A 21481-nucleotide genomic window follows, 5' to 3' on the forward strand; every position below is an offset into this window, starting at 1 on the left:
CACATGCCCCTTTCCAATCAATCTCTTCCCATTCCTCTCCCCCTAGCCATACACCTCTTCAACACTCTCATTCCACACTCACCTCATCATAGAAGTCTGGGTTCTGGGAGTGGTGAAGGACTGTCGAACAGGCTGCTGTGGTGAAAACTGGACCCCCAGGCTTGCCGTATATGCACTGAGGCAACAAGTAAAAAAAAACAAATGAAGAGAAAAGTGACGTTTTTCAAAAAATGCACCATGATACTCTAAATGCTATCAATGACAAAGAAGATATTGAGAAGATACTACACCTTCAAAGGTTTGGCAACTTCCTCATCTGAACTCCGAAACTCCACATAGACTGCAAGGTTACGAGCCTGTGAATGAAAATAACGTTGTTAGATTTGTGAGTATACAGTATTTCATGTGTGTCTGCAAAGAGGTACCATATATGTACAGTGTGACTTGTGTGTCTACTACATGTTCTTTCCTTTGTATCTAGTACAGTTTTCACAATACCAGTATCACGATTCCATTATATAGGTTTCCTTGCCATAATATTTCTGAGTATATATCACAAGTGATGTTTGATGAAGTACGACTAGAATTTATATATAAATGCCTGGATTACTTTAATTTTGGTGAATCTCTTATACAATGGGTTAAAGTTATGTATAGCAACCACAGATGTAAAATAGTAAATAATGGTTACTTCTCAGAAAGTATTGAGCTTTTAAGAGGAGTAAAACAAGGCTGTCCGTTGTCTCCATATCTATTTATTATGGCCATTTAAATACTAGCTATTAAAAATAGATCCAACAAGGACATCAAGGGGTTAGAAATCCAGGGGATAAAAACAAAAGTGTCAATGTTTGCCGATGTTTTTTTCTTAAGTCCGCAATCTGGATCCCTGCTCAGTCTCATTGAAGATCTTTATCACTTTTTAGCCTCTCTGGATTAAAAGTAATTATGACAAGTGTACCATATTACGTACTGGATTGATTAAAAAAATATAGTGTTTACACTACCTTGTAGTTTACCAATAAAATGGGCAGATGGTGAAGTAGACACTTGGTATTCACATCTCAAAAATGATAAATTAACTTACCACAATTAATTTCAATAGAAAGTTAGAAAAAATAGACAAGATTCTGAAACCATGGAGAAGTAAATACTTGTCTATTTATGGAAAAAATCATGTTGATTAACTCTTTGGTCCTATCACAGTTTACTTACTTACTAACGGCAAAGCCTACTCCAGATGACTCATTTTTTAAATCATATGAGCAAAAAATATTTCATTTTATTTGGAATGCAAAGACAAAATTAAACGTGCCTATTTATATAATGAATATGAGTTTGGGAGACTAAAATTATTAAATATTAATGCTTTAATCCTCTCATTAAAAGCTTCACTCATACATAAGTTATACGTAAACCCAAAATGGTTCTCCAGTAGATTATTAAGAAAGGCTCATCCTTTGTTCAAAAATGGCATTTTTTTGCCATCATACAGATTACAACTTCTAATTTCCGACTAATTGAAAATTACATTTTGTTTAAAGTATCGCTCTTTCTTAAACAAGCCATACAAAGCTGGTTACAATTTCAGTTTTATCTTCCAGAAAAGATAAAACAAATATTACAACAAATGTTATGGTTAAACTCAAATATACTGATTAATAAAAATACATTCTTTATGGAATAAAAAAAAGGTATTATATTTATTAATGATATTATGAATAGAAGCTGAGGAGTTATGTCACATTCTGTTATCAAAAATGTATGGGAATATCTGCTCAATCCAAACTTACAACCAACTGATTGCAGCATTACCACAAAAATGGAGGAGGCAAGTGGAAAAGGGAGAAGGTAGGGAACTTGTTTGCCGCCAATATATTAAAAGACAAATTGGGTGAAAGGAACTGGCATAAATAGAAAAATATAGCAGTTTCATCTGAGGACAAAAATGTTGACAGCTGCGCCATACAGGTTGCAAAATAAATGGAAGGAGATTTTCAATGTACCAATTCCATGGCACATGGTTTTATGAACTGGTACAAAAAACTACACTTGATTCAACCCTTCGAGGTTTTCAATTTAAATGACTATATAAAAGTCTTGCCACCAACAGAATGCTATATATATATGGGGCATACAACAATCTCAGCTCTGTAGATTTTGCTGTGAAGAGACAGAATCAAAAGATCATTTATTCTGGTATTGCCTATGTAGCTTGTTTCTGGTCACAGGTTCAGGAAGGGTTAAGAAAATCACAACATGCACTTAAAATCAACCTTACAAATAGCAGTGTTGGGCGATATGGAAAGCCATAGTCAGTCAATAAATAATATAATAATACTCGTAGGAAAGCTTTTCATCTTTAGCTCACAATCTGTGGATAATATATGATTAGAAAGGTTACATTTTTTTGTAAAATATATGGTACATGGAAACCAAACAAGGGTGGTCTATGGTGATAGGTGGGATGGGCTGAGAGTGGCTGAGATATTTGTCCTCCTGGTGGAGGGGTTAATAATAAATCATAAAAAAATTAAGAAAATAAAAAAAGTGGTGTGTGGGTTTGGGTGTATACGGTACCTTGGCAAAGCTCTTCTGGCTGTCATATTTGAGGTGTCGGGGGTAGACGTAGACGTGGTTCTTGTAGACGTGGTGAGGCTGGGTGAACTTGGTGGAGTCCTGGACAAACTCCTCCACCTCCACGGTGGCCTGGTGCTGGCTGCAGTCCTCGAAGGGCTTAACAGGCACATAGGATGACGTCACACAGTCTGCAGACAGACAGAGAGAGAGAGAGAGCGAGAGAGAGAGAGAGAGGACATATGTAATACATGTAACACTGATGACTATCAACAGTAGAGAGCGAGAGGTAGAAAGAGAGATAGAGAGAGAAACAGTAGAGAGAGACGGAGACAGAGAAAGACAGAGGGGTATAAATAGAGATAGAGAGGGGAGAGGTAGAGCGAGAAGAGATAAAATAAAGAGAGATAGATAGAGCGAGAGAGAAGACATTTCTAATACCTGTAACACTGACGGCTATCAGCAGTAGAAAGAGAGAGAGAGAGCGAGAGAGAACGAGAAAGGGAGACATGAGGTTTGTCGAAGTTTGAAAGAGAAAAGAGAGAGAAAGAGAACATAAAATGTTGGACTAACTTGGATGCTCCATAGGGACATAGTCCACAGTGATGTCCAGGTTCCCTGGAATGGTCTGCAGTTTACTGGTCTTCTCAGCCCTGCAAAGACACAGAGAGAGCCAAAGAATGGGTGAGCAGTGAGCACCATACATTCACTATGACTAGGGCCAGGAGTTTTCCAGGTCAGGTTAGGTGGTCATGACAAACTCTACAACCTAATTATGACCTAAAAAGGGATCTGGACCATGGGTTGAACTGACATTATTTGGTCTGCATCCCAAATGGCAACTTATTCCCTATATAGTGCACTACTTTCAACTAGAGCCCTATGGGCTCTGGTCAAATGTTGTGCACTAAATAGGGAATAGGCCATTTGGGACGCAACCTTGATGTCTTTTCGGTGCCCTACTTCCTGTATTCAGACACCAGCTTGATGAGATCTTCGGTGGAGATCTTGTTGCTCTCCTGTTTGAAGAGGGGCGAGAAGCGAGAATCCCGGTCCACTGTCCCCTGATTGTCCTTAAACACAGACCTGAGACAGACAGCAAGACAAGACAGACAGACAGGAAGATAGTTTAGAGTGTAAGATACTTATCAATTACCTACACCTTTATAGACATCCGTGTGATGCAGTTTGATCATTAAAGGCGAAAAAAGGTCAATAATTGGATATGGAGAGAGTAGGATTACAGAAAACAGTGTGGCTCAGTGTCCCTCACCTGATGCACCAGGCAAAGGGCATGTGGTACTTCCCCAGTTTACTGCAGAACTGCTTGTTGGATTTCAGCATCTTTTGAACCGTCTTCAAAGGGACAAGGAACAGAGAGCGAGATGGAGAGAGAGAGGAGGGCAGAGTGGGGGAGAGAGAATGAAAGTGAGAGTCAGAGAGAAGGAAACATTACTTTAAAAAGGGGAAGCATTGTTGATATTCTTGAAGTCTGCCGGTGGGTTTCGGGAAAACACCAGTAAATTATACTTGATGTAGATACATTGCAAGTCTAAATCATCAGGGGTGTCATGAACCTGGCAGGAGGCGCAGCGCTCTCGTCTGCTCATCCACTCAACTTCCCAAACAAAGGCCAGGATTTCAGAATTCCACTCTGTGGAATTCTATGGGGGCATCTTGGAAAAAAGTATTGGAAAATCTATGAGGAAAAATGTATTTCCAAACCATCTGATTTCCTGTGTGATTAAGGGGAATTTAAATAGAGCTTTACAAGAAATCTCACTGGAAAGACCCTGTAAAGGTTGTGCATACAGCTGTTTCACTACTAAGGGCCTGGGGAAAACAAGCTGTGTTTTACTGTACATTGTTCTACACACTGACTCCCTTCAACTTATGTTCCATAATAGATTGTCCATAGGTAGAGTTACACAATTCCTGTAATTTCCCCAAATTTCCATTTTTTTCCTGCTTGGAGGATTCATAGATTTCCTGCTTATTACCTCCTGATTCCAAGATACTTCTATCCTGGATTTGTAGTTTTTATTAGCTGCAAGTCTATTAGTATTTTTTTCTTTTTTTTAGCTGTTAATGTAAGTTTTAGTTTTTTATTATTGTTATTTCATTGTTATTATTATTATTATTACAAAGTATTTGCCATATTATTCTTGTTTCTAAGTACACTTGAAAATGAGATTGTGCATCTCAAGAGATTCCATCCCGCAAAACTTCAATTAAATAAATAAATACATTTCTGGAAAAAATGGGAACTTGGGGAAAGTTACCCGAATTTGTCAACCCTACCCATAGGAAATAGGCTATAAAGGTGAGGGGGGATAGTTAGAGAGAATTTAACTGTGATGTAGAGTTGCGTCACCTTGCTGGAGTCTGTGTTCTTGATGTACGGCTCTGTTCCCGCGGCAATATTTCCCATCAGCACCTTCTCCACCCTCGCCACTAGAACAATGTCTGTGTGGGGGTGTGTCACTGAGAAGATGGCCTGCGTGTACACACACACACACACACACACACACACACACAGAAGAAAGGAGTAAGTATCTCTCTTTTCTCCCTATGACATTCCCAGTTCTGCCCCATCCCCTCTGTGTGTTGCTGAAACTGATCCTAGATCTGCACCTTTGGGAAACTTCCTCCGGAGCGTTGCTGTAGCGTACCTGTTTGGGGAAGCGGAGCCAGTCGTCCAGGTCCAGGCTGAGGTGACAGTCTCCAGGTCTCTTCTCTGCAGGGGAGCTCAGGCCATTCTCCTGCCCCGCCCCGGGCCCTCCCGACCCAGCCCCACCCAGCATCTGACGCACCGTCTCGTGGTTCAGGTCAACGTGGAAGTCAGCCGACACCTTCCTTCCCTCACGCACATCCAGCAGGGCCACAGTCACAAAGAAGGGCTCAATCTGATGGGGATATATTACATGTGATGAGCACCAGGGCTTTACCAAGGTTTTCCAGCACACAGCTTTGACATGCTTGCCATGTTGTTCTACTGTACTTCAAACAATTTGTAGGCAGGTTGATTAGGATTCAAACCTTCTCTTATTCCCACTCCCGTAAGCGTTAGCATAAGTATTGCACCAAGCAAATCATTCAAAAGATGAGCGCTATTCATTTTTCCAGTGACCACTGCACTCAATATCTGATCTAGGATCATCCATCGCAGCACAGTAAACAACAGAGTGAAAAGTGTTTAGACCATTGAGCACTATCAGTATGTAACGCATGAGCGCATCTCAATATCTGCGGCGCTGTTAGTCGCAACGTCACCCATGCTAAGTCTACCTCTATGGAGAACTGTGCGTGTGTGCGCGAGTGTGTGAGATGGTGGTGGTGTGCTTGTGGTTTTAAGGGGGTCTTACGTTGGTGACAGGACCAGTCTCGGTCTCATTGACGCAGCCCTGCAGCGTCAGGTTGAGGGATCCACAGGCGATCATCAGCCTCCTACCCAGCTTCTCCTCGAAGGGACGGACTGGGTGGCCCTCACCCCTAGGGTACTCCTCCCGCGAACTCCTCAGCACCTGACACGCAACCAGACAGCATCAGAGGAGGAGCACACAATTGGACTATCAGTGGGCTGAGGTTGATTGTGGTGTGTAAGCACTGGTCTGGACCAGAAGCCTGCAGACACAGAGGCCCTCCTGGGACAGAGATTACCATCGCTGACCTAACAGTACTTCATTAACAGGTGAATTGTGCAGTACTGTACCACCAACAGTTCTGCACAAGGTGTGTTAACCCCTATACTGTACCTACAGTGTCAGTGTATTAACCCCTAAACACTACCTACCGGGGTGTCAGGGTCCAGGGAGAACAGGTTGAGCCTCTCTTCTCTTCTGGCCGACCGGACCACCTCCTCAGTTTCAGAGAAATACTGAGAGAGAGAGAAAGAGAGAAGATATCACCACAAATAAAATACAGAATATACAGAATATATACTAAAGGAGAACTACAGGAAAAGGAGGACCGAGTACGCCCCCATTCTTATCGACGGGGCTGTAGTGGGGCAGTTTGAGATCTTCAAGTTCCTTGGCATCCACATCACCAACAAACTAACATGGTCCAAGCACACCAAGACAGTCGTGAAGAGAGCACAACAAAACCTATTCCCCCTCAGGAGACTGAAAAGATTTGTCATGGTTCCTCAGATCCTCAAAAGGTTTTACAGTTGCACCATCGAGAGCATCCTGACGGGTTGCATCACTGCCTGGTATGGCAACTGCTCGGCCTCCAAACGCAAAGCACTACAGAGGGTAGTGCGTACGGCCCAGTACATCACCAGGGCCAAGCTTCCTGCCATCCAGGACCTCTATACCAGGCGGTGTCAGAGGAAGGCCCTAAAAATTGTAAAAGACTCCAGCCACCCTAGTCATAGACTGTTCTCTCTGCTACCGCACAGCAAATGGTACCGGAGCGCCAAGTCTAAGTCCAAGAGGGTCCTAAACAGCTTCTACCCCCAAGCCATAAAACTCCTGAACAGCTAATCAAATGGCTACCCAGACTATTTGCATTGCACCCCCCCCCCTCTATGCATAGTCACTTGAATAACTCTACCTACATGTGCATATTACCTCAATTACCTTGACACCGGTGCCCCCGTATATTGACTCTGTATCGGTACCCCCTGTATATAGCCCGCTATTGTTATTTACTGCTGCTCTTCAATTTTTTGTTATTCTTATCTCTTACTTTTTTTTAGGTATTTTCTTAAAACTGCATTGTTGGTTAAGGGCTTGTAAGTAAGCATTTCACTGTAAGGTCTACACCTGTTGTATTCGGCGCATGTGACAAATACAATTTGATTTGAAATTAGCATAATACAAGTAGAAGCATTGATAATTTTTTACGGGTCAAATTACATCTCCACACACCCACCTTGGCCAGCTCAGGGTTGATGCCGCTCTCTGTCGTCTCTTCATTCTCAGGTAAACACACGTCGCTTAGAGACAGATCACACACGTCTGGTGGGGAAAGAGACAGACAGTTACAGGTAATATCTCCGGTGGGGAGAGGTGGGGAGGAGAGGGGGAGTAGGGGAGCGCTCTCTCTCTCTCACACTGGCCTTCCCTGGCCTCTAATGGAGCTTTCTGTATGTGTTTATCCTTTCACTACCATCCCTCCATTCAGCCAGTGTATGTCAACCTTTTATGTGGTACTGTAAAGGAGGCCGCACACAAAGAGAGGGATGGAAATAGACAGCTGTTTTCTTTCACATAGAAAGAGAGAGCGGGATGGGTGGGTAGGAGAGAGAGAGAGAGAAGGGGAAGGGGGAATAGAGAAAGAAAGAAAGAAAGAAAGAGAGAGAGAGAGAGAGAGAGAGAGAGAGAGAGAGAGAGAGAGAGAGAGAGAGAGAGAGAGAGAGAGAGAGACACAGAAAGAGCAGAAGTAGTGCAGAGCCCTGAATGTGTATTAGGTCTGCTGATGCTGCACCTCTTCTCTCATTGCATGGTTAAACAGAACAAATTCGACCAACGAAGATCGATCAAGATGGCGAGACACAAGTATAGGGAGAAAGTGGAGGAGCAATTCAGCGGGTCGGATATGGCAGGGGTTTCTAACGATCACAGATTACAAAAAGACAGCTAAACACCTTTTTCTCACGGTTCATGCAAAACAACTCTGAGCTGCCGAGGAGAGCCCCTAAGGACAAGGGCTACATGCTTACGGTAGGAGGAAGTCCAAGTCCAACGCTCTAGTGGTTAGAATCCCCGAGCTGACAAGGTAAAAATCTGTCGTTCTGCCCCTGAACAAGGCAGTTAACACACTGTTCCTAGGCCGTCATTGAAAATAAGACTTTGTTCTTAACTGACTTGCCTAGTTAAATAAAGGTAAAATAAGATAAATAAATAAAATGTAAGTCATTCAAATGTGTTAACCCTCGCAAAGCTGCTGGCCCAGATGGCGTCCCTAGCCGCGTCCTCAGAGCATGTGCAGACCAGCTAGTTGATGTGTTTTCTGACATTTTCAAACTCTCTCTAGCTATCATCCCTGTGCTCAAGAAAGGGAATGTAACTGAACTGAATGACTACCGTCCCGTAGCACTCACTTCCGTCATCATGAAGTGCTTCGAGAGTCAAAGACCACATAACCTCCTTCTTCCCTTGACACACTCCACCCTTTCGAATTTGCATACCGCCCCGACAGATCCACGGAGGACGCAATCACCATTGCACTGCACACTGCCCTCACCCACCTGGACAAGAAGAATGCATATGTGAGGATGCTGTTGATCGACTACAGCTCGGCCTTCAATACCCTAGTGCTCTCTAAGCTCACCACAGAGCTCACAGCCCTGGGACTGAACTCCTCCCAATGCAAGTGGGTCCTGGACTTCCTGACAGGCCGCACCCAGGTGGTGAAGGTAGGCAACATTACCTCGTCCCAAGGGTTGGAACCAGTTCAGGGAACAGAACCGAAAACCGGAAAATAAGTCATTTTTCAAGGAACTGAAATGGAACCGGGAACAAAAGTGATCCATATAGCTCCAGAAGAGAACTGTTATTTTAAAAGCATGGAAACCGGTAATAACTTTATTTTACATTCCAGGCACGCAACAAAAGCACCTATGCAAAGCCCCCACTCTGTCACTCAGAAACTTATTCCAGCATCTGTCTACGAGCTGAAAATCTTTGTGTATGCGTGTTTAGGCTACCTGCCCCTCCGAAGCATACTGTAGGCTACTGTACTGACGTTAGAAGCATGTGAAGATATGGATGTTTTATTAGCTAGAGAAGAATGGATTCACTTTTTCAATACTAGTTACGGATTAGTTGGCACGTTTCACGCTGGATTTATTAACTACAAAAAGGTAAGACGTGTTTTTAAGTCTGGCGGTGCTCTCACACACAAGCTTGTTAGCTAACTAACTCAAAGGACATTCAAAGTTCCTTCATACAGTAGATGCCGCTCCTCCTGGGTATAATTCTGCGGACCTAATTCAGATAATGTAACCCTCTCGCTCTCTCCCCACCCTTAAAATGTCAGTCTCATCTTGCACCATAGGCTACACTTGTCTTTCCATGACGCCTGTAAACAACTAGCTTGCCTGCTCTATCTGCACTGATTGGTGAAGTAATGTAATGAGCTAAACGTTTAAAAAAAACTGTAGATTTCACAGGTTAAAAAAGGAACAGAAAGGAACGTTATAAACGGGTACTTTTTTGGGGGGTTGAACCGGTTCAGAACTTTATTTTTCTGGTCAGAACAGTGGTTCTGTTCGGAATGAAATGATTAGACATCTCAGAGGAGCTGAAATGGTCAAACCACATGGACACTGTGAAGAATAAGGACCGACAGCAACTGTCAGGAGGCTGAAGAAATTCACCCTGTCCCCAGGGACCTCAGCCACGCGAGCCACGACCTGTTCTCCCCGCTTCCATCACTCAGGCACGGGCAGTACAAGAGCACCATGGCTCAAACTAACAGAATGGCCAACAGCTTCTACCCCCAGACCATCAGGTTGTTGAATAGCCACCACTACTCCTACTCCTGGATAATCACTAACTAAGCATGACTTGTTAGTTTCTGGATTAGCCCTGGGAGCTCCACCAGCCAGCGCCGGTTGATGAAACTGTACACCACACCACCTCCAGGTGATATTATACAGAGCTTAATGGCTAATAAGGCTCAGGTCAGTTAGTACGCCGAACTTGATTTAACCTCATGTTAGTACAGCAACACAGAGCCATGATGACTACGGCTATATTCCACACTGAGGCTTTTTTTTACTACGTTTAAGCTATAAAAACCGAGTTGGAGTGTTTTGCCTTGTGTCCGGTCCAATTTCCTGGTGTAACACTAACAATGAGGATCAAGTCACCGCACATTAAGTCTCAACTTAGCCGTGGCAGAATATCCTACAGTCATTATAAATACCAGACTTCAATTACAGCAAATGTGTTCTGCCACTTCGTTAAGTATGATGTTATTTCACTGTTATGGTTCTGTAATCAACCCTAGGGCTATGGTAGCCTGGTCCCAGGTCTGTTTGTGCTGTCTTACCAACTCCTATGGTCATGGTCAAGCCGAATACATAAGAAGTTGGCTAGACAGCACAAACAGATCTGGAACCAGGCTCGGGTTCTGGTGGGCATATTCTAATCTATATTCGAAACTCCTCTACTCTACTCTTTCCTCTCCCACTCTGGGGCTATGAGGCTTAGGTGTCAGGATCTAAGTAGAAATAAAAAGGAATATGTCCACTCAGCATTTGCTGCACCCATAAGTTATTTTCTATGAAACTCAGTGATACTACATCACCGTGGGAGACAGCAAACGGTCAGCGAACATCTTCCTCGAGATGTTTTTTTTCAAGTCTTGTTTTCAAGACACGTTACGATGTGTGTGTCTCTTCTCATCATCAGGGTCGTGTTCAGTAGGCACACGGAAGAAAAACGGTTGAAAATGGAGTGAGGTACTATCTGGGCTCGTCAAAATAAGAAACACTCTTTCTCATTATCCGTTGCGAAATGTTTTACTACACTGTGTCCTAATAAACCGGAACCAGGTCCAGAGTAGATGTAGGGGGAAGTTGCATCTAGACGCTGATCTTGGGTGAGTTTAGCATTTCCCCCCACTAATGGTAACGGTTAGGATTGGGGGAGGGGAAGCTGATCCTGAATCTGTATGGAGGTCCAGAGTACTCACCATGCCGTGTGTCGATGAGGTCTACATTCTTACGGTCCAGCTGCGTCAGTGGGGTGGGGCCGTCGTTGGGGCTGATCTGGAGGATCCGGGTCAACGTACTGATCCACTCCTCCATGTCCTGCTCGCTCTCCGCCGCCAGCACGAAGTACGTCACCTCGTTCATCTTCAGCTCAAAGGCGTACTTCCTCAGACGGTTGTTCTACAGGGGGTGTTTTGGTTAGTGTTAGTTCGCACAGTAGTTTGACAGACAGGTCAGTAAATTAGTGAATTTTGTGCATTTGGGTAGTGCACGACTAGTTGCGTCTGTGAAATCTCCTATCGTATCTTACCATATCGTATCCGTATTGTAACATTGTGTTACAATAACCCATAAGGCTCTGGTCATAAGTTGTGCACTATGTAGGGAATACGGTGCCATTTGGGACACAGTTAAGAGTTCTTTGGTAGCCTTCCTGCTGCATTTATAGACCTGACTACACCTATACTGAACCAAAAAATATACACAACATGCAACAATTTCTACATTTCTACTGAGTTACAGTAGAAATCAGTCAATTGAAATACATGAATTAGGCCCTAATTTATGGATTTCACATGACTGGGCAAGGGTGCAACCATGGGTGGGCCTGGGAGGGCATAAGCCCGCCCACTGGGGAGCCATGCCCAGCCAATCACGATGAGTTTTCCCCCACAAAAGGGCTTTAGTACAGACAGAAGTACTCCTCAGCTGTTTAATCAGCTTCTTGATATGCCACACCTGTCAGGTGGATGGATTATCTTGGCAAAGGAGAAATGCTCACAAACAGGGTTGTAAACAAATCTGTGAGAGAAATAATCTTTTAGAGCATATGAAACATTTCTAAGATTTTGGTTTGCTGCTTATGAAACATGGGACCAACACTTAACTTATTGCGTTTATATTTTTGTTCAGTTCATTTCCTCTCAAGAGTCTTAGCTAGGGAAAGTTGCAACACTCCGAGCTCCTCGATTGGATAGTCTATAGGGAACTGGTTTTAATGTGTGCCAGTGGCGTTCTACAGCTAGCAAGTGTGTCAATCTATATGTGTGGTGTGTGCATGTATTTGTGCATGCACACGTGTGTGTGTGTGTGTGTGTGTGTGTGTGTGTGTGTGTGTCCCCGAATGTGTGTGTGCAAATCTAATTTCACAGTCTATTGGGACTCCATCATCGTCTACCCACCTGAACCACACCGGTACATGAGTCCAGGAAGATGCAGCCCTTCGGTTCTTTGGAGATCTTCTCATCTTTGTAAAAGTTCATGATGTAGGAGTTATCAGTCAGCTGTGTCAGCTGGAAGTACCTCCTTTTGAACGACTACAAGGACGTCAAAATAAAAATACAACCCCATCAACATCAATTACAGGCAATAAAGACGTAGTCACCCTAACCCAGACAATAACACCCTCCGTTCATCACTGAACGTGTCACCACAGTACGTGATCTGAGGTTCTGTCCCAAATGGCACCCTATTCCCTATAAAGTGCACTACTTTTGACCAGGGCCCTATGGGTAGGGCTCTGTATAAAGTTGTGGTGCAATACATAGGGAACAGGGTGCCATTTGGGACGCAGCCACTGAATATGTAACCCGTGTGACAGTAAATTGGACATGGCCTGGGCCAGCGGTGCTCTACATTGACACAAAGTCTCTTTAGAAGAGACAGGCCATAACTTAAAGCCACAGGGGACTGATGAGGTCATAAAAAAGTGCCAGGACCCTGCAGGGCCGGTCTGACTAAGAGTCTGCTTTTTCAGAAGACAGAATGGGAGGGAGAGGCTGAGAGGGAGACCAGGAAAAGAGTGAGACGATAGAGAGAGTCAAGAAATGTGTGTGTGTGAGAGTGTGTGTGTGTGTGAGAGAAAGAGGAATGTAGTAGAAAAAAGTCCTACGACGAGGTTAAAAAAAAGATGGTGGAGAGAGCGGAAGAAACGCCAAAGAGAGGAGTACAGGCATCAGAGAGAGAGAGAGAGAGACAGACAGACAGAGAGAGCAAGAGGTAGAGCGAGAGGAAGAATGGCACCAAAGAGAGAGCACGAGAGACAGAACCACAAAGAATTAGAAAATTTCACTTTTGTTTGTAATCTATTTCACTTGCTTTGGCAATGTAAACATACACTACAACAAGTATGTGGACACCTGCTCGTCGAACATCTCATTCCAAAATCATGGGCATTAACATGGAGATGGTTTGCTATAACAGCCTCCACTCTTCTGGGAAGTCTTTCCACTAGATGTTAGAACATTTGTCACGTCCTGGCCAGTATAAGGGTTAATTGGTATTGTAGTTTGGTCAGAACGTGGCAGAGGGTATTTGTTTTATGTGGTTCAGGGTGGTGTTTTGGGAAAAGGGCGTTTGATTTAGTATTTCCGGGTTTTTGGGTTATGATCTATGTTTAGGTAATTCTATGTCTAGTCTAGGTAGTCTGTGTTTCTATGTTTGATTAATTGGGGTTGGGACTCTCAATTGAAGGCAGGTGTTTTCTCTTTGCCTTTGATTGAGTCCCATATATTAGGGTGTGTTTGTGATTTGTGGGAGATTGCTTTTGCACTGCGTTAGGATAGCCTGCAAAACTGTTGCACTGTCATTGTTTATTATTTTTTGTATAGTGTTCACGTGAGCAATTAATTAAATTCAAAAATGAACACGACATTCGCTGCGTATTGGTCTACCTTTTCAGACGACGATTTCGCAATATCGTCAGAAGACGAAGACAGTCGTGACAGAATCTCCCACCAAACCAAGACCAAGCAGCGGAGAGAGGAGCAGCACGCTCAGGATACGGACTATGGGGAGAGATGGACATGGGAGCAGGTTATGGCCGGAGAAGGCCCATGGAGTAAGGCTGGTATGGACCGGGAAAGTTTCCGAGGAACACGACTGGCGTTGAAGCACGAGAGGCACCCCCAATAATTTTTTTGGGGGGGGCACACGGGTAGTTTGGCAAGGCATAGGAAGAGCCGGAAGCCAGCTATCCGTGGTTATATGGAGGAGCGTATGAGGTGGAGAGCACCATGTTTCGCTGAGGAGCGCACTCTCACACCCATACGCACGCACAGTCCGGTGCGCGTTATTCCAGCCCCTCGCAGGTGCCGTGCTAGAGCGGGCATCCAGCCTGGTAGGAGGATGCCTGCGCAGCGCATCTGGTCGCCGGTACGCCTCCGAGGACCAGGCTACCCAACTCCCGCTCTACGTACGGCTACCATCAGGCCCCTGCACAGCCCAGTCTGCCCTGTACAAGCACCCCGCTCGTACAGGGCTACTAGTTCCATCCAGCCAAGACGGGTTGTGCAGGAGGTAAGATCTAGACCGACTGTGCGCCTCCATAGCCCTGGGTTTCCAGCTCCTGTCTCTCGTGCGGACCCGGAAGTGCATCAACCCAGTCCGACTCGTCCTGTTCCCGCTCCCCGCACTAGCCTGGAGGTGCGTGTTCCCAATCTGGTACGCCCAGTACCAGCACCACGCACCAGGCTTCAAGTGCGTAAACCCAGCCTCGCCAATCAACAGTCACCAGAGCTGCCCGCCAGTCAAAAGTCACCAGAGCTGCCCGCCAGTCAAAAGTCGCCAGAGCCGCCCGCCAGTCAACAGTCGCCAGAGCCGCCCGCCAGTCAACAGTCGCCAGAGCCGCCCGCCAGTCAACAGTCGCCAGAGCCGCCCGCCAGTCAACAGTCGCCAGAGCCGCCCGCCAGTCAACAGTCGCCAGAGCCGCCCGCCAGTCAACAGTCGCCAGAGTGCCCAGACTGCCGGAGTGCCCAGACTGCCCTGAACTGCCGGAGTGCCCAGACTGCCCTGAACTGCCGGAGTGCCCAGACTGCCCTGAACTGCCGGAGTGCCCAGACTGCCCTGAACTGCCGGAGTGCCCAGACTGCCCTGAACTGCCGGAGTGCCCAGACTGCCCTGAACTGCCGGAGTGCCCAGACTGCCCTGAACTGCCGGAGTGCCCAGACTGCCCTGAACTGCCGGAGTGCCCAGACTGCCCTGAACTGCCGGAGTGCCCAGACTGCCCTGAACTGCCGGAGTGCCCAGACTGCCCTGAACTGCCGGAGTGCCCAGACTGCCCTGAACTGCCAGAGTGGCCCGACTGCCTGGAACGGCCTGAACCGGAGCCACCTCCTGATATAGGTGGGTTGGGGAGGGGGGCTGTAGCACAGTGCCGTCATTGACGGCAGCCACCCTCCCTTCCTTCCCTTTAGTAGGGGGGAATTTTTATTTTGGTGTTGTTTGGGGTTATTTTTGTTAAGGTGCTTCCGGGGTTAGCACCTTTAAGGGGGGGGGGGGGGGGGGGGGTACTGTCACGTCCTGGCCAGTATAAGGGTTAATTGGTATTGTAGTTTGGTCAGGACGTGGCAGAGGGTATTTGTTTTATGTGGTTCAGGGTGGTGTTTTGGGAAAAGGGCGTTTGATTTAGTATTTCCGGGTTTTTGGGTTATGATCTATGTTTAGGTAATTCTATGTCTAGTCTAGGTAGTCTGTGTTTCTATGTTTGATTAATTGGGGTTGGGACTCTCAATTGAAGGCAGGTGTTTTCTCTTTGCCTTTGATTGAGAGTCCCATATATTAGGGTGTGTTTGGGATTTGTGGGAGATTGCTTTTGCACTGCGTTAGGATAGCCTGCAAAACTGTTGTACTGTCATTGTTTATTATTTTTTGTATAGTGTTCACGTGAGCAATTAATTAAATTCAAAAATGAACACGACATTCGCTGCGTATTGGTCTACCTTTTCAGACGACGATTTCGCAATATCGTCAGAAGACGAAGACAGTCGTGACAACATTGCTGCGGGGACTTGCTTCAATTTAACCACGAGCATTAGTGAGGTCGGGCACTGATATTGCTCGCAGTCGGCGTTCCAATTCATCCCAAAGGTGTTCGATGGGGTTGAGGTCAGGGCTCTGTGCAGGCCAGTCATGTTCTTCCACAATGATCTCAACAAACCATTTCTGTATGGACCTCGCTTTGTGCACAGGGGCATTGTCATGCTGAAACAGGAAAAGGCCTTCCCCAAACTGTTGCCCCAAAGTTGAAAGCACAGAATCGTCTAGAATGTCATTGTATGCTGTAGCGTTAAGATTTCCCTTCACTGGAACTAAGGGGCCTAGCCTGAACCATGAAAAACAGCCCCAGACCATTATTCCTCCTCCAATAAACTTTACAGTTGGCACTATGCATTCGGGCAGGTAGCGTTTTCCTGGCATCCGCCAAACCCAGATTCACACGTCGGACTTTCAGATGGTGACGCGTGATTCATCACTCCAGAGAACGCGTTTCTACTGGTCCAGAGTCCAATGGCAATGAGCTTTACACCATTCTATGATGGTGCCACATTGAAAGTCACTGACCTCTTCAGTAAGGCCATTCTACTGCAAATGTTTGTCTATGAAGATTGCATGGCTATGTGCTCGATTCTATACACCTGTCAGCAACGGGTGTGGCTGAAATAGCCAAATCCACTCATTTTGAAGGGGTGTCCACATACTTTCAATATATAGTGTATGTTTCCCATGCCAATAAAGCCCTTTGAATTGAATTTAATTGGGGGGGGGGGGGTATTGTGGGGGAGTCTGTGGCACACTTCCTCACCCGAACAGTGATGCTGTTGTTGACAGTGCTGTTGAAGTTCCCTTTATAGAGCCATCCCGATCGGAACACACCGATCCCTCCTCCTCCTCCTCCTCCCCCTCCTTTAGACGAGGACAAAGACGTCGTGTCCTGCAAAACCCAAAACAGACATCTTTAAATCAGGCTGGAAGGGTACATCCCACGTGGCAAACTAGTCTCGATGAAATGCACTAACTTTATAGGGCTCGGGTCAAAAGTAGTGCACTACAAAGGGTGCCATTTGGGACCAAATATGTCTCAATGACCAAGGTCTAAATATGTCTGCCATCGAGATACAATATGCTACTTTGTTCTATTTCATTCTATGTTGCCTAATTTGTCATGAACATACACCTGCTGTAACAGAGCCGAACCTGGATGAGCCATAGAGGATATTGTTTTTGGAGAGTCATTGATTCTGGCTCAGTTGAATTCAATTGAATTAAGCTTGTACTCAATGGACCTCGACCAGAAACAACAGAGTAGAAATATGCGAGCAGACATGACAGTTTAACAGTAGGGCTAATCAATGGCCTCTGACTATTCATCATACTCAGGCTAAGTCCCAAATGACACTCTATTCCCTATATAGTGCAATACTATTGACCAGAGCCATATGGGCCCTGTTCAAAGGTAGTGAATTTAAAGGGAATAGGATCCATGAAAACAGGCCTGACCTCATCCTTGTCCACGTCTTCATGATCAATCTCAAAGGAGTGGGAGGGCAACTTCTCCGCCTTGTACAGCTTCCTGTGAGGGAGAGAGAGATTTGATATGTTTCTTTATGTTTGCTTTGGCATGTATGTGATTAACATGTCTCGTGGGCTTCATAACCGCGTCTTTATAACAAATCAATAATGATGGAACGGGAGACGGGGATCAGTTCCAGTGGTGTAAAGTAACTAGGAAAAAATACTTATGTTGTACTCGGTGACTTTCACTTTAATTGAGTCATTTTCTATTCTATTATCTTTAGTTTAACTCAAGTATTACAATTGAGTACTTTTTCCACCACTGATCAGTTCAACATTCAACACCCATGACACTTTGCACATACAACTAAGGTAGGTACGGTACCTAAGTACTACTACATACAACTAAGGTAGGTACAGTACCTAAGTACTACTACATACAACTAAGGTAGGTACGGTACCTACAGTGGGGGGAAAAAAGTATTTGATCCCCTGCTGATTTTGTACGTTTGCCCACTGATAAAGAAAGGATCAGTCTATAACTTTAATGGTAGGTTTATTTTAACAGTGAGAGACAGAATAACAACAAAAATATCCAGAAAAACGCATGTCAAAAATGTTATTAATTGATTTGCATTTTAATGAGGGAAATAAGTATTTGACCCCCTCTCAATCTGAAAGATTTCTGGCTCCCAGGTGTCTTTTATACAGGTAACGAGCTGAGAATAGGAGCACACTCCTAAAGGGAGTGCTCCTAACCGCAGCTTGTTACCTGTAAAAAAGACACCTGTCCACAGAAGCAATCAATCAATCAGATTCCAAAATCTCCACCATGGCCAAGACTAAAGAGCTCTCCAAGGATGTCAGGGACAAGATTGTAGACCTACACAAGGCTGGAATGGGCTACAAGACCATCGCCAAGCAGCTTGGTGAGAAGGTGACAACATTTGGTGCGATTATTCACAAACGGAAGAAACACAAAAGAACTGTCTATCCCTCGGCCTGGGGCTCCATGTAAGATCTCACCTCGTGGGGTTGCAATGATCATGAGAACGGTGAGGAATCAGCCCAGAACTACACGGGAGGATCTTGTCAATGATCTCAAGGCAGCTGGGACCATAGTCACCAAGAAAACAATTGGTAACACACTACACCGTGAAGGACTGAAATCCTGCAGCGCCCGCAAGGTCCCCCTGCTCAAGAATACATATACATGCCCGTTTTGAAGTTTGCCAATGAACATCTGAATGATTCAGAGGACAACTGGTGTTGTGGTCAGATGAGACCAAAATGGAGCTCTTTGGCATCAACTCAACTCGCCGTGTTTGGAGGAGGAGGAATGCTGCCTATGACCCCAAGAACACCATCTCCACCGTCAAACATGGAGGTGGAAACATTATGCTTTGGGGGTGTTTTTCTGATAAGGGGACAGGACAACTTCACCGCATCAAAGGGATAATGGACGGGGCCATGTACCGTCAAATCTTGGGTGAGAACATTCTTCCCTCAGCCAGGGCATTGAAAATGGGTCGTGGATGGGTATTCCAGCATGACAATGACCCAAAACACACGGCCAAGGCAACAAAGGAGTGGCTCAAGAAGAAGCACATTAAGGTCCTGGAGTGGCCTAGCCAGTCTCCAGACCTTAATCCCATAGAAAATCTGTGGAGGGAGCTTAAGGTTCGAGTTGCCAAACGTCAGCCTCGAAACCTTAATGACTTGGAGAAGATCTGCAAAGAGGAGTCGGACAAAATCCCTCCTGAGATGTGTACAAGAAGCTACTGACCTCTGTGATTGCCAACAAGGGTTTTGCCACCAAGTACTAAGTCATGTTTTGCAGAGGGGTCAAATACTTATTTCCCTCATTAAAATGCAAATCATTTTATAACATTTTTGACATGCGTTTTTCAGGATTTTTTTGTTGTTATTCTGTCTCTCACTGTTCAAATAAACCTACCATTAAAATTATAGACTGATCATTTCTTTGTAAGTGGGCAAACGTACAAAATCAGCAGGGGATCAAATACTTTTTTCCCCCACTGTAGCCAAGACAGTTCCTCCAGGATTACAAGCTGTCTTCGTTCACAACATTTGACTTGGCTCTCCTGTTGACATCCCACATGAAAAAATACTATAGTGTACTATGGTGGAATACTATAGTATTCACTGTAGTGTTTTTGCAGACTTCACTGTAGTATTCACTGTAGTCTTGTGGGGACTGAAGACCGCAAAAACACTAAAGTGAATACTGTAGTATTTACTGTTGTACACCATAGTAATTACTGCATTGGTTTTGTGGACTGTATTATACTGTAGGTTTTACTGTAGTGTTTTTGCAGACTATAGTATACTGTAGTTTTTAGGAACATTACTGTAGTATTTACTAAAGTGTTTTCGTTTAATTATCTTTGATATAGAAGTGGTGGTCTTCGTCCTTGAGGAGACATACTGGAGAAATACTAAAATAGCACATTTTCCATAACAGGTAGGTAAGGACTAGGTTCTGAACGTAGTTCAGAGCTTCTGCTCTTTTCTATAACCTGTAGGGAACACAATATATGGTCTATACTGGGCATGTAGGTTTCTCACTTACGGGTGGCACAAATTGGGATATTGGGGAGGGGAATGGGCAGGGTATAGCAAATTAAATGCTGCAGTATTTCCTATAGCTAAAACGATTGTGTTTTTTGCGGATGGTAGTGGTTTTGCAGACATTTCTATAGTATTTAGTGTTTTTTTGTGGATAATACGTTAGTATTTACTATAGTATTCTACAGTATACTACAAAATGCTATACTAAGTACTACTATGATCGAGGAATACTACAGTGTGTAGTATAGTATTCTACAGTATACTACAGTTTATTACAGAATTATATAGTAAGTACTATAGTAAACTGTAGTATTGTACTGTCTCATTTGCGTTTGGAGGTTTGAGTAGGTCGAAGCTTGTGTGTAGCTATCTCTTCATGAGTAGCGATGCAGGCGAAGCCTTGGTGGTTGCGTGAGGTGTCTTCCTGTAGGATACTAGGAAGCTGTTCAAGCATTGGTGCAGGGTCCCTTGATCCTGAGACGCTTTTAATGTTTCATGGTCTGTATGATCCTCTCCGCCAGCCCGTTGGTAGATGGATGATATGGTGCAGACCTGATGTGCTGTACGCCATTCACCTGTAGGATTGTAGCCAATTCTTGGGACAGTAGCTGCGGTCCGTTGTTGCTAACGAGTTGGAGTGGCGATCCGAACCAACTAAACACCTCCAAGCATCTCAATGGTCTTCCCTGCAGTAGTAGACCTCAAGATGACAAGCTCTGGCCACTTACTTTGAGCATCCACTACCATGAGAAACATTCTGTCTTTGAATGGAACTGTGAAGTCGATTGTTTATGAGTTGCCACGCCTCTTCCGGTCAATCCCACGGATGAAGAGGTGAAAGTTGATGTACTTTGTGAACCTTCTGACATGTGGAACATGTTTTCGCTTTCATCGCAATGCTTCCATCCAATGACCACTTGTAGTGCTAACCTGGAGAGTCCATCTGCGTTGCAGTGCAGTTCTGATTTGCGATACTTGATGTCGTAGGTGTGTGATGACAACAACAAAGCCCACCTTTGCACTCTGCTTGCAGCAAGTGATGGAATCCAAGTATGTGGTCCAAAGATGCTCGCCAGTGGATGATAATCTGTAAAAAGGGTGAACTCCCGTACAGATACTGGTGAAACTTACGCACTCCAGAAACTATGCCTAGGGCTTCTCGTTTTATCGGTGCGTAGTTCATTTCAATGTCCTCGATGCAAAAACGATCAGCTTCCCTTCACCTGAAGCCATGATACGATATGGGACACGACTGCTCCCACACCATACAGACTAGCATCACAAGCTAGTTGGATGGGCAATGATGGGTCAAAGTGTGTCCGTGCCTCAGATTTCAGGAGTGTTTTCTTGGTT

General features: G+C 44.8%; 1 protein-coding gene across 4 annotated transcripts in view; it reads right to left on the bottom strand.

Moving 5' to 3' along the window:
• Nucleotides 1-21481, bottom strand: part of LOC106580682 (dedicator of cytokinesis protein 10) — a 165343-nt gene that overhangs the window by 62264 nt on the left and 81598 nt on the right. For all 4 annotated transcript variants that reach the window (XM_082966458.1, XM_014162004.3, XM_082966456.1 and 1 more), the window contains exons 5-19: nucleotides 17522-17594; nucleotides 16827-16955; nucleotides 12427-12561; nucleotides 11227-11425; nucleotides 7456-7541; nucleotides 6371-6454; nucleotides 5943-6101; nucleotides 5250-5483; nucleotides 4952-5074; nucleotides 3851-3933; nucleotides 3541-3663; nucleotides 3151-3230; nucleotides 2581-2768; nucleotides 291-356; nucleotides 83-175 (exon numbers count right to left, since the gene is read on the bottom strand). In XM_082966458.1, coding sequence (XP_082822584.1) covers nucleotides 83-175; nucleotides 291-356; nucleotides 2581-2768; nucleotides 3151-3230; nucleotides 3541-3663; nucleotides 3851-3933; nucleotides 4952-5074; nucleotides 5250-5483; nucleotides 5943-6101; nucleotides 6371-6454; nucleotides 7456-7541; nucleotides 11227-11425; nucleotides 12427-12561; nucleotides 16827-16955; nucleotides 17522-17594 — 1855 coding nt within the window. The remainder of the gene's footprint in view (nucleotides 1-82; nucleotides 176-290; nucleotides 357-2580; nucleotides 2769-3150; nucleotides 3231-3540; nucleotides 3664-3850; nucleotides 3934-4951; nucleotides 5075-5249; nucleotides 5484-5942; nucleotides 6102-6370; nucleotides 6455-7455; nucleotides 7542-11226; nucleotides 11426-12426; nucleotides 12562-16826; nucleotides 16956-17521; nucleotides 17595-21481) is intronic.

The sequence above is a fragment of the Salmo salar genome, chromosome 20, assembly GCF_965601325.2.
Source record: "Salmo salar chromosome 20, fSalSal1, whole genome shotgun sequence".
NCBI classification, from domain to species: domain Eukaryota; kingdom Metazoa; phylum Chordata; class Actinopteri; order Salmoniformes; family Salmonidae; genus Salmo; species Salmo salar.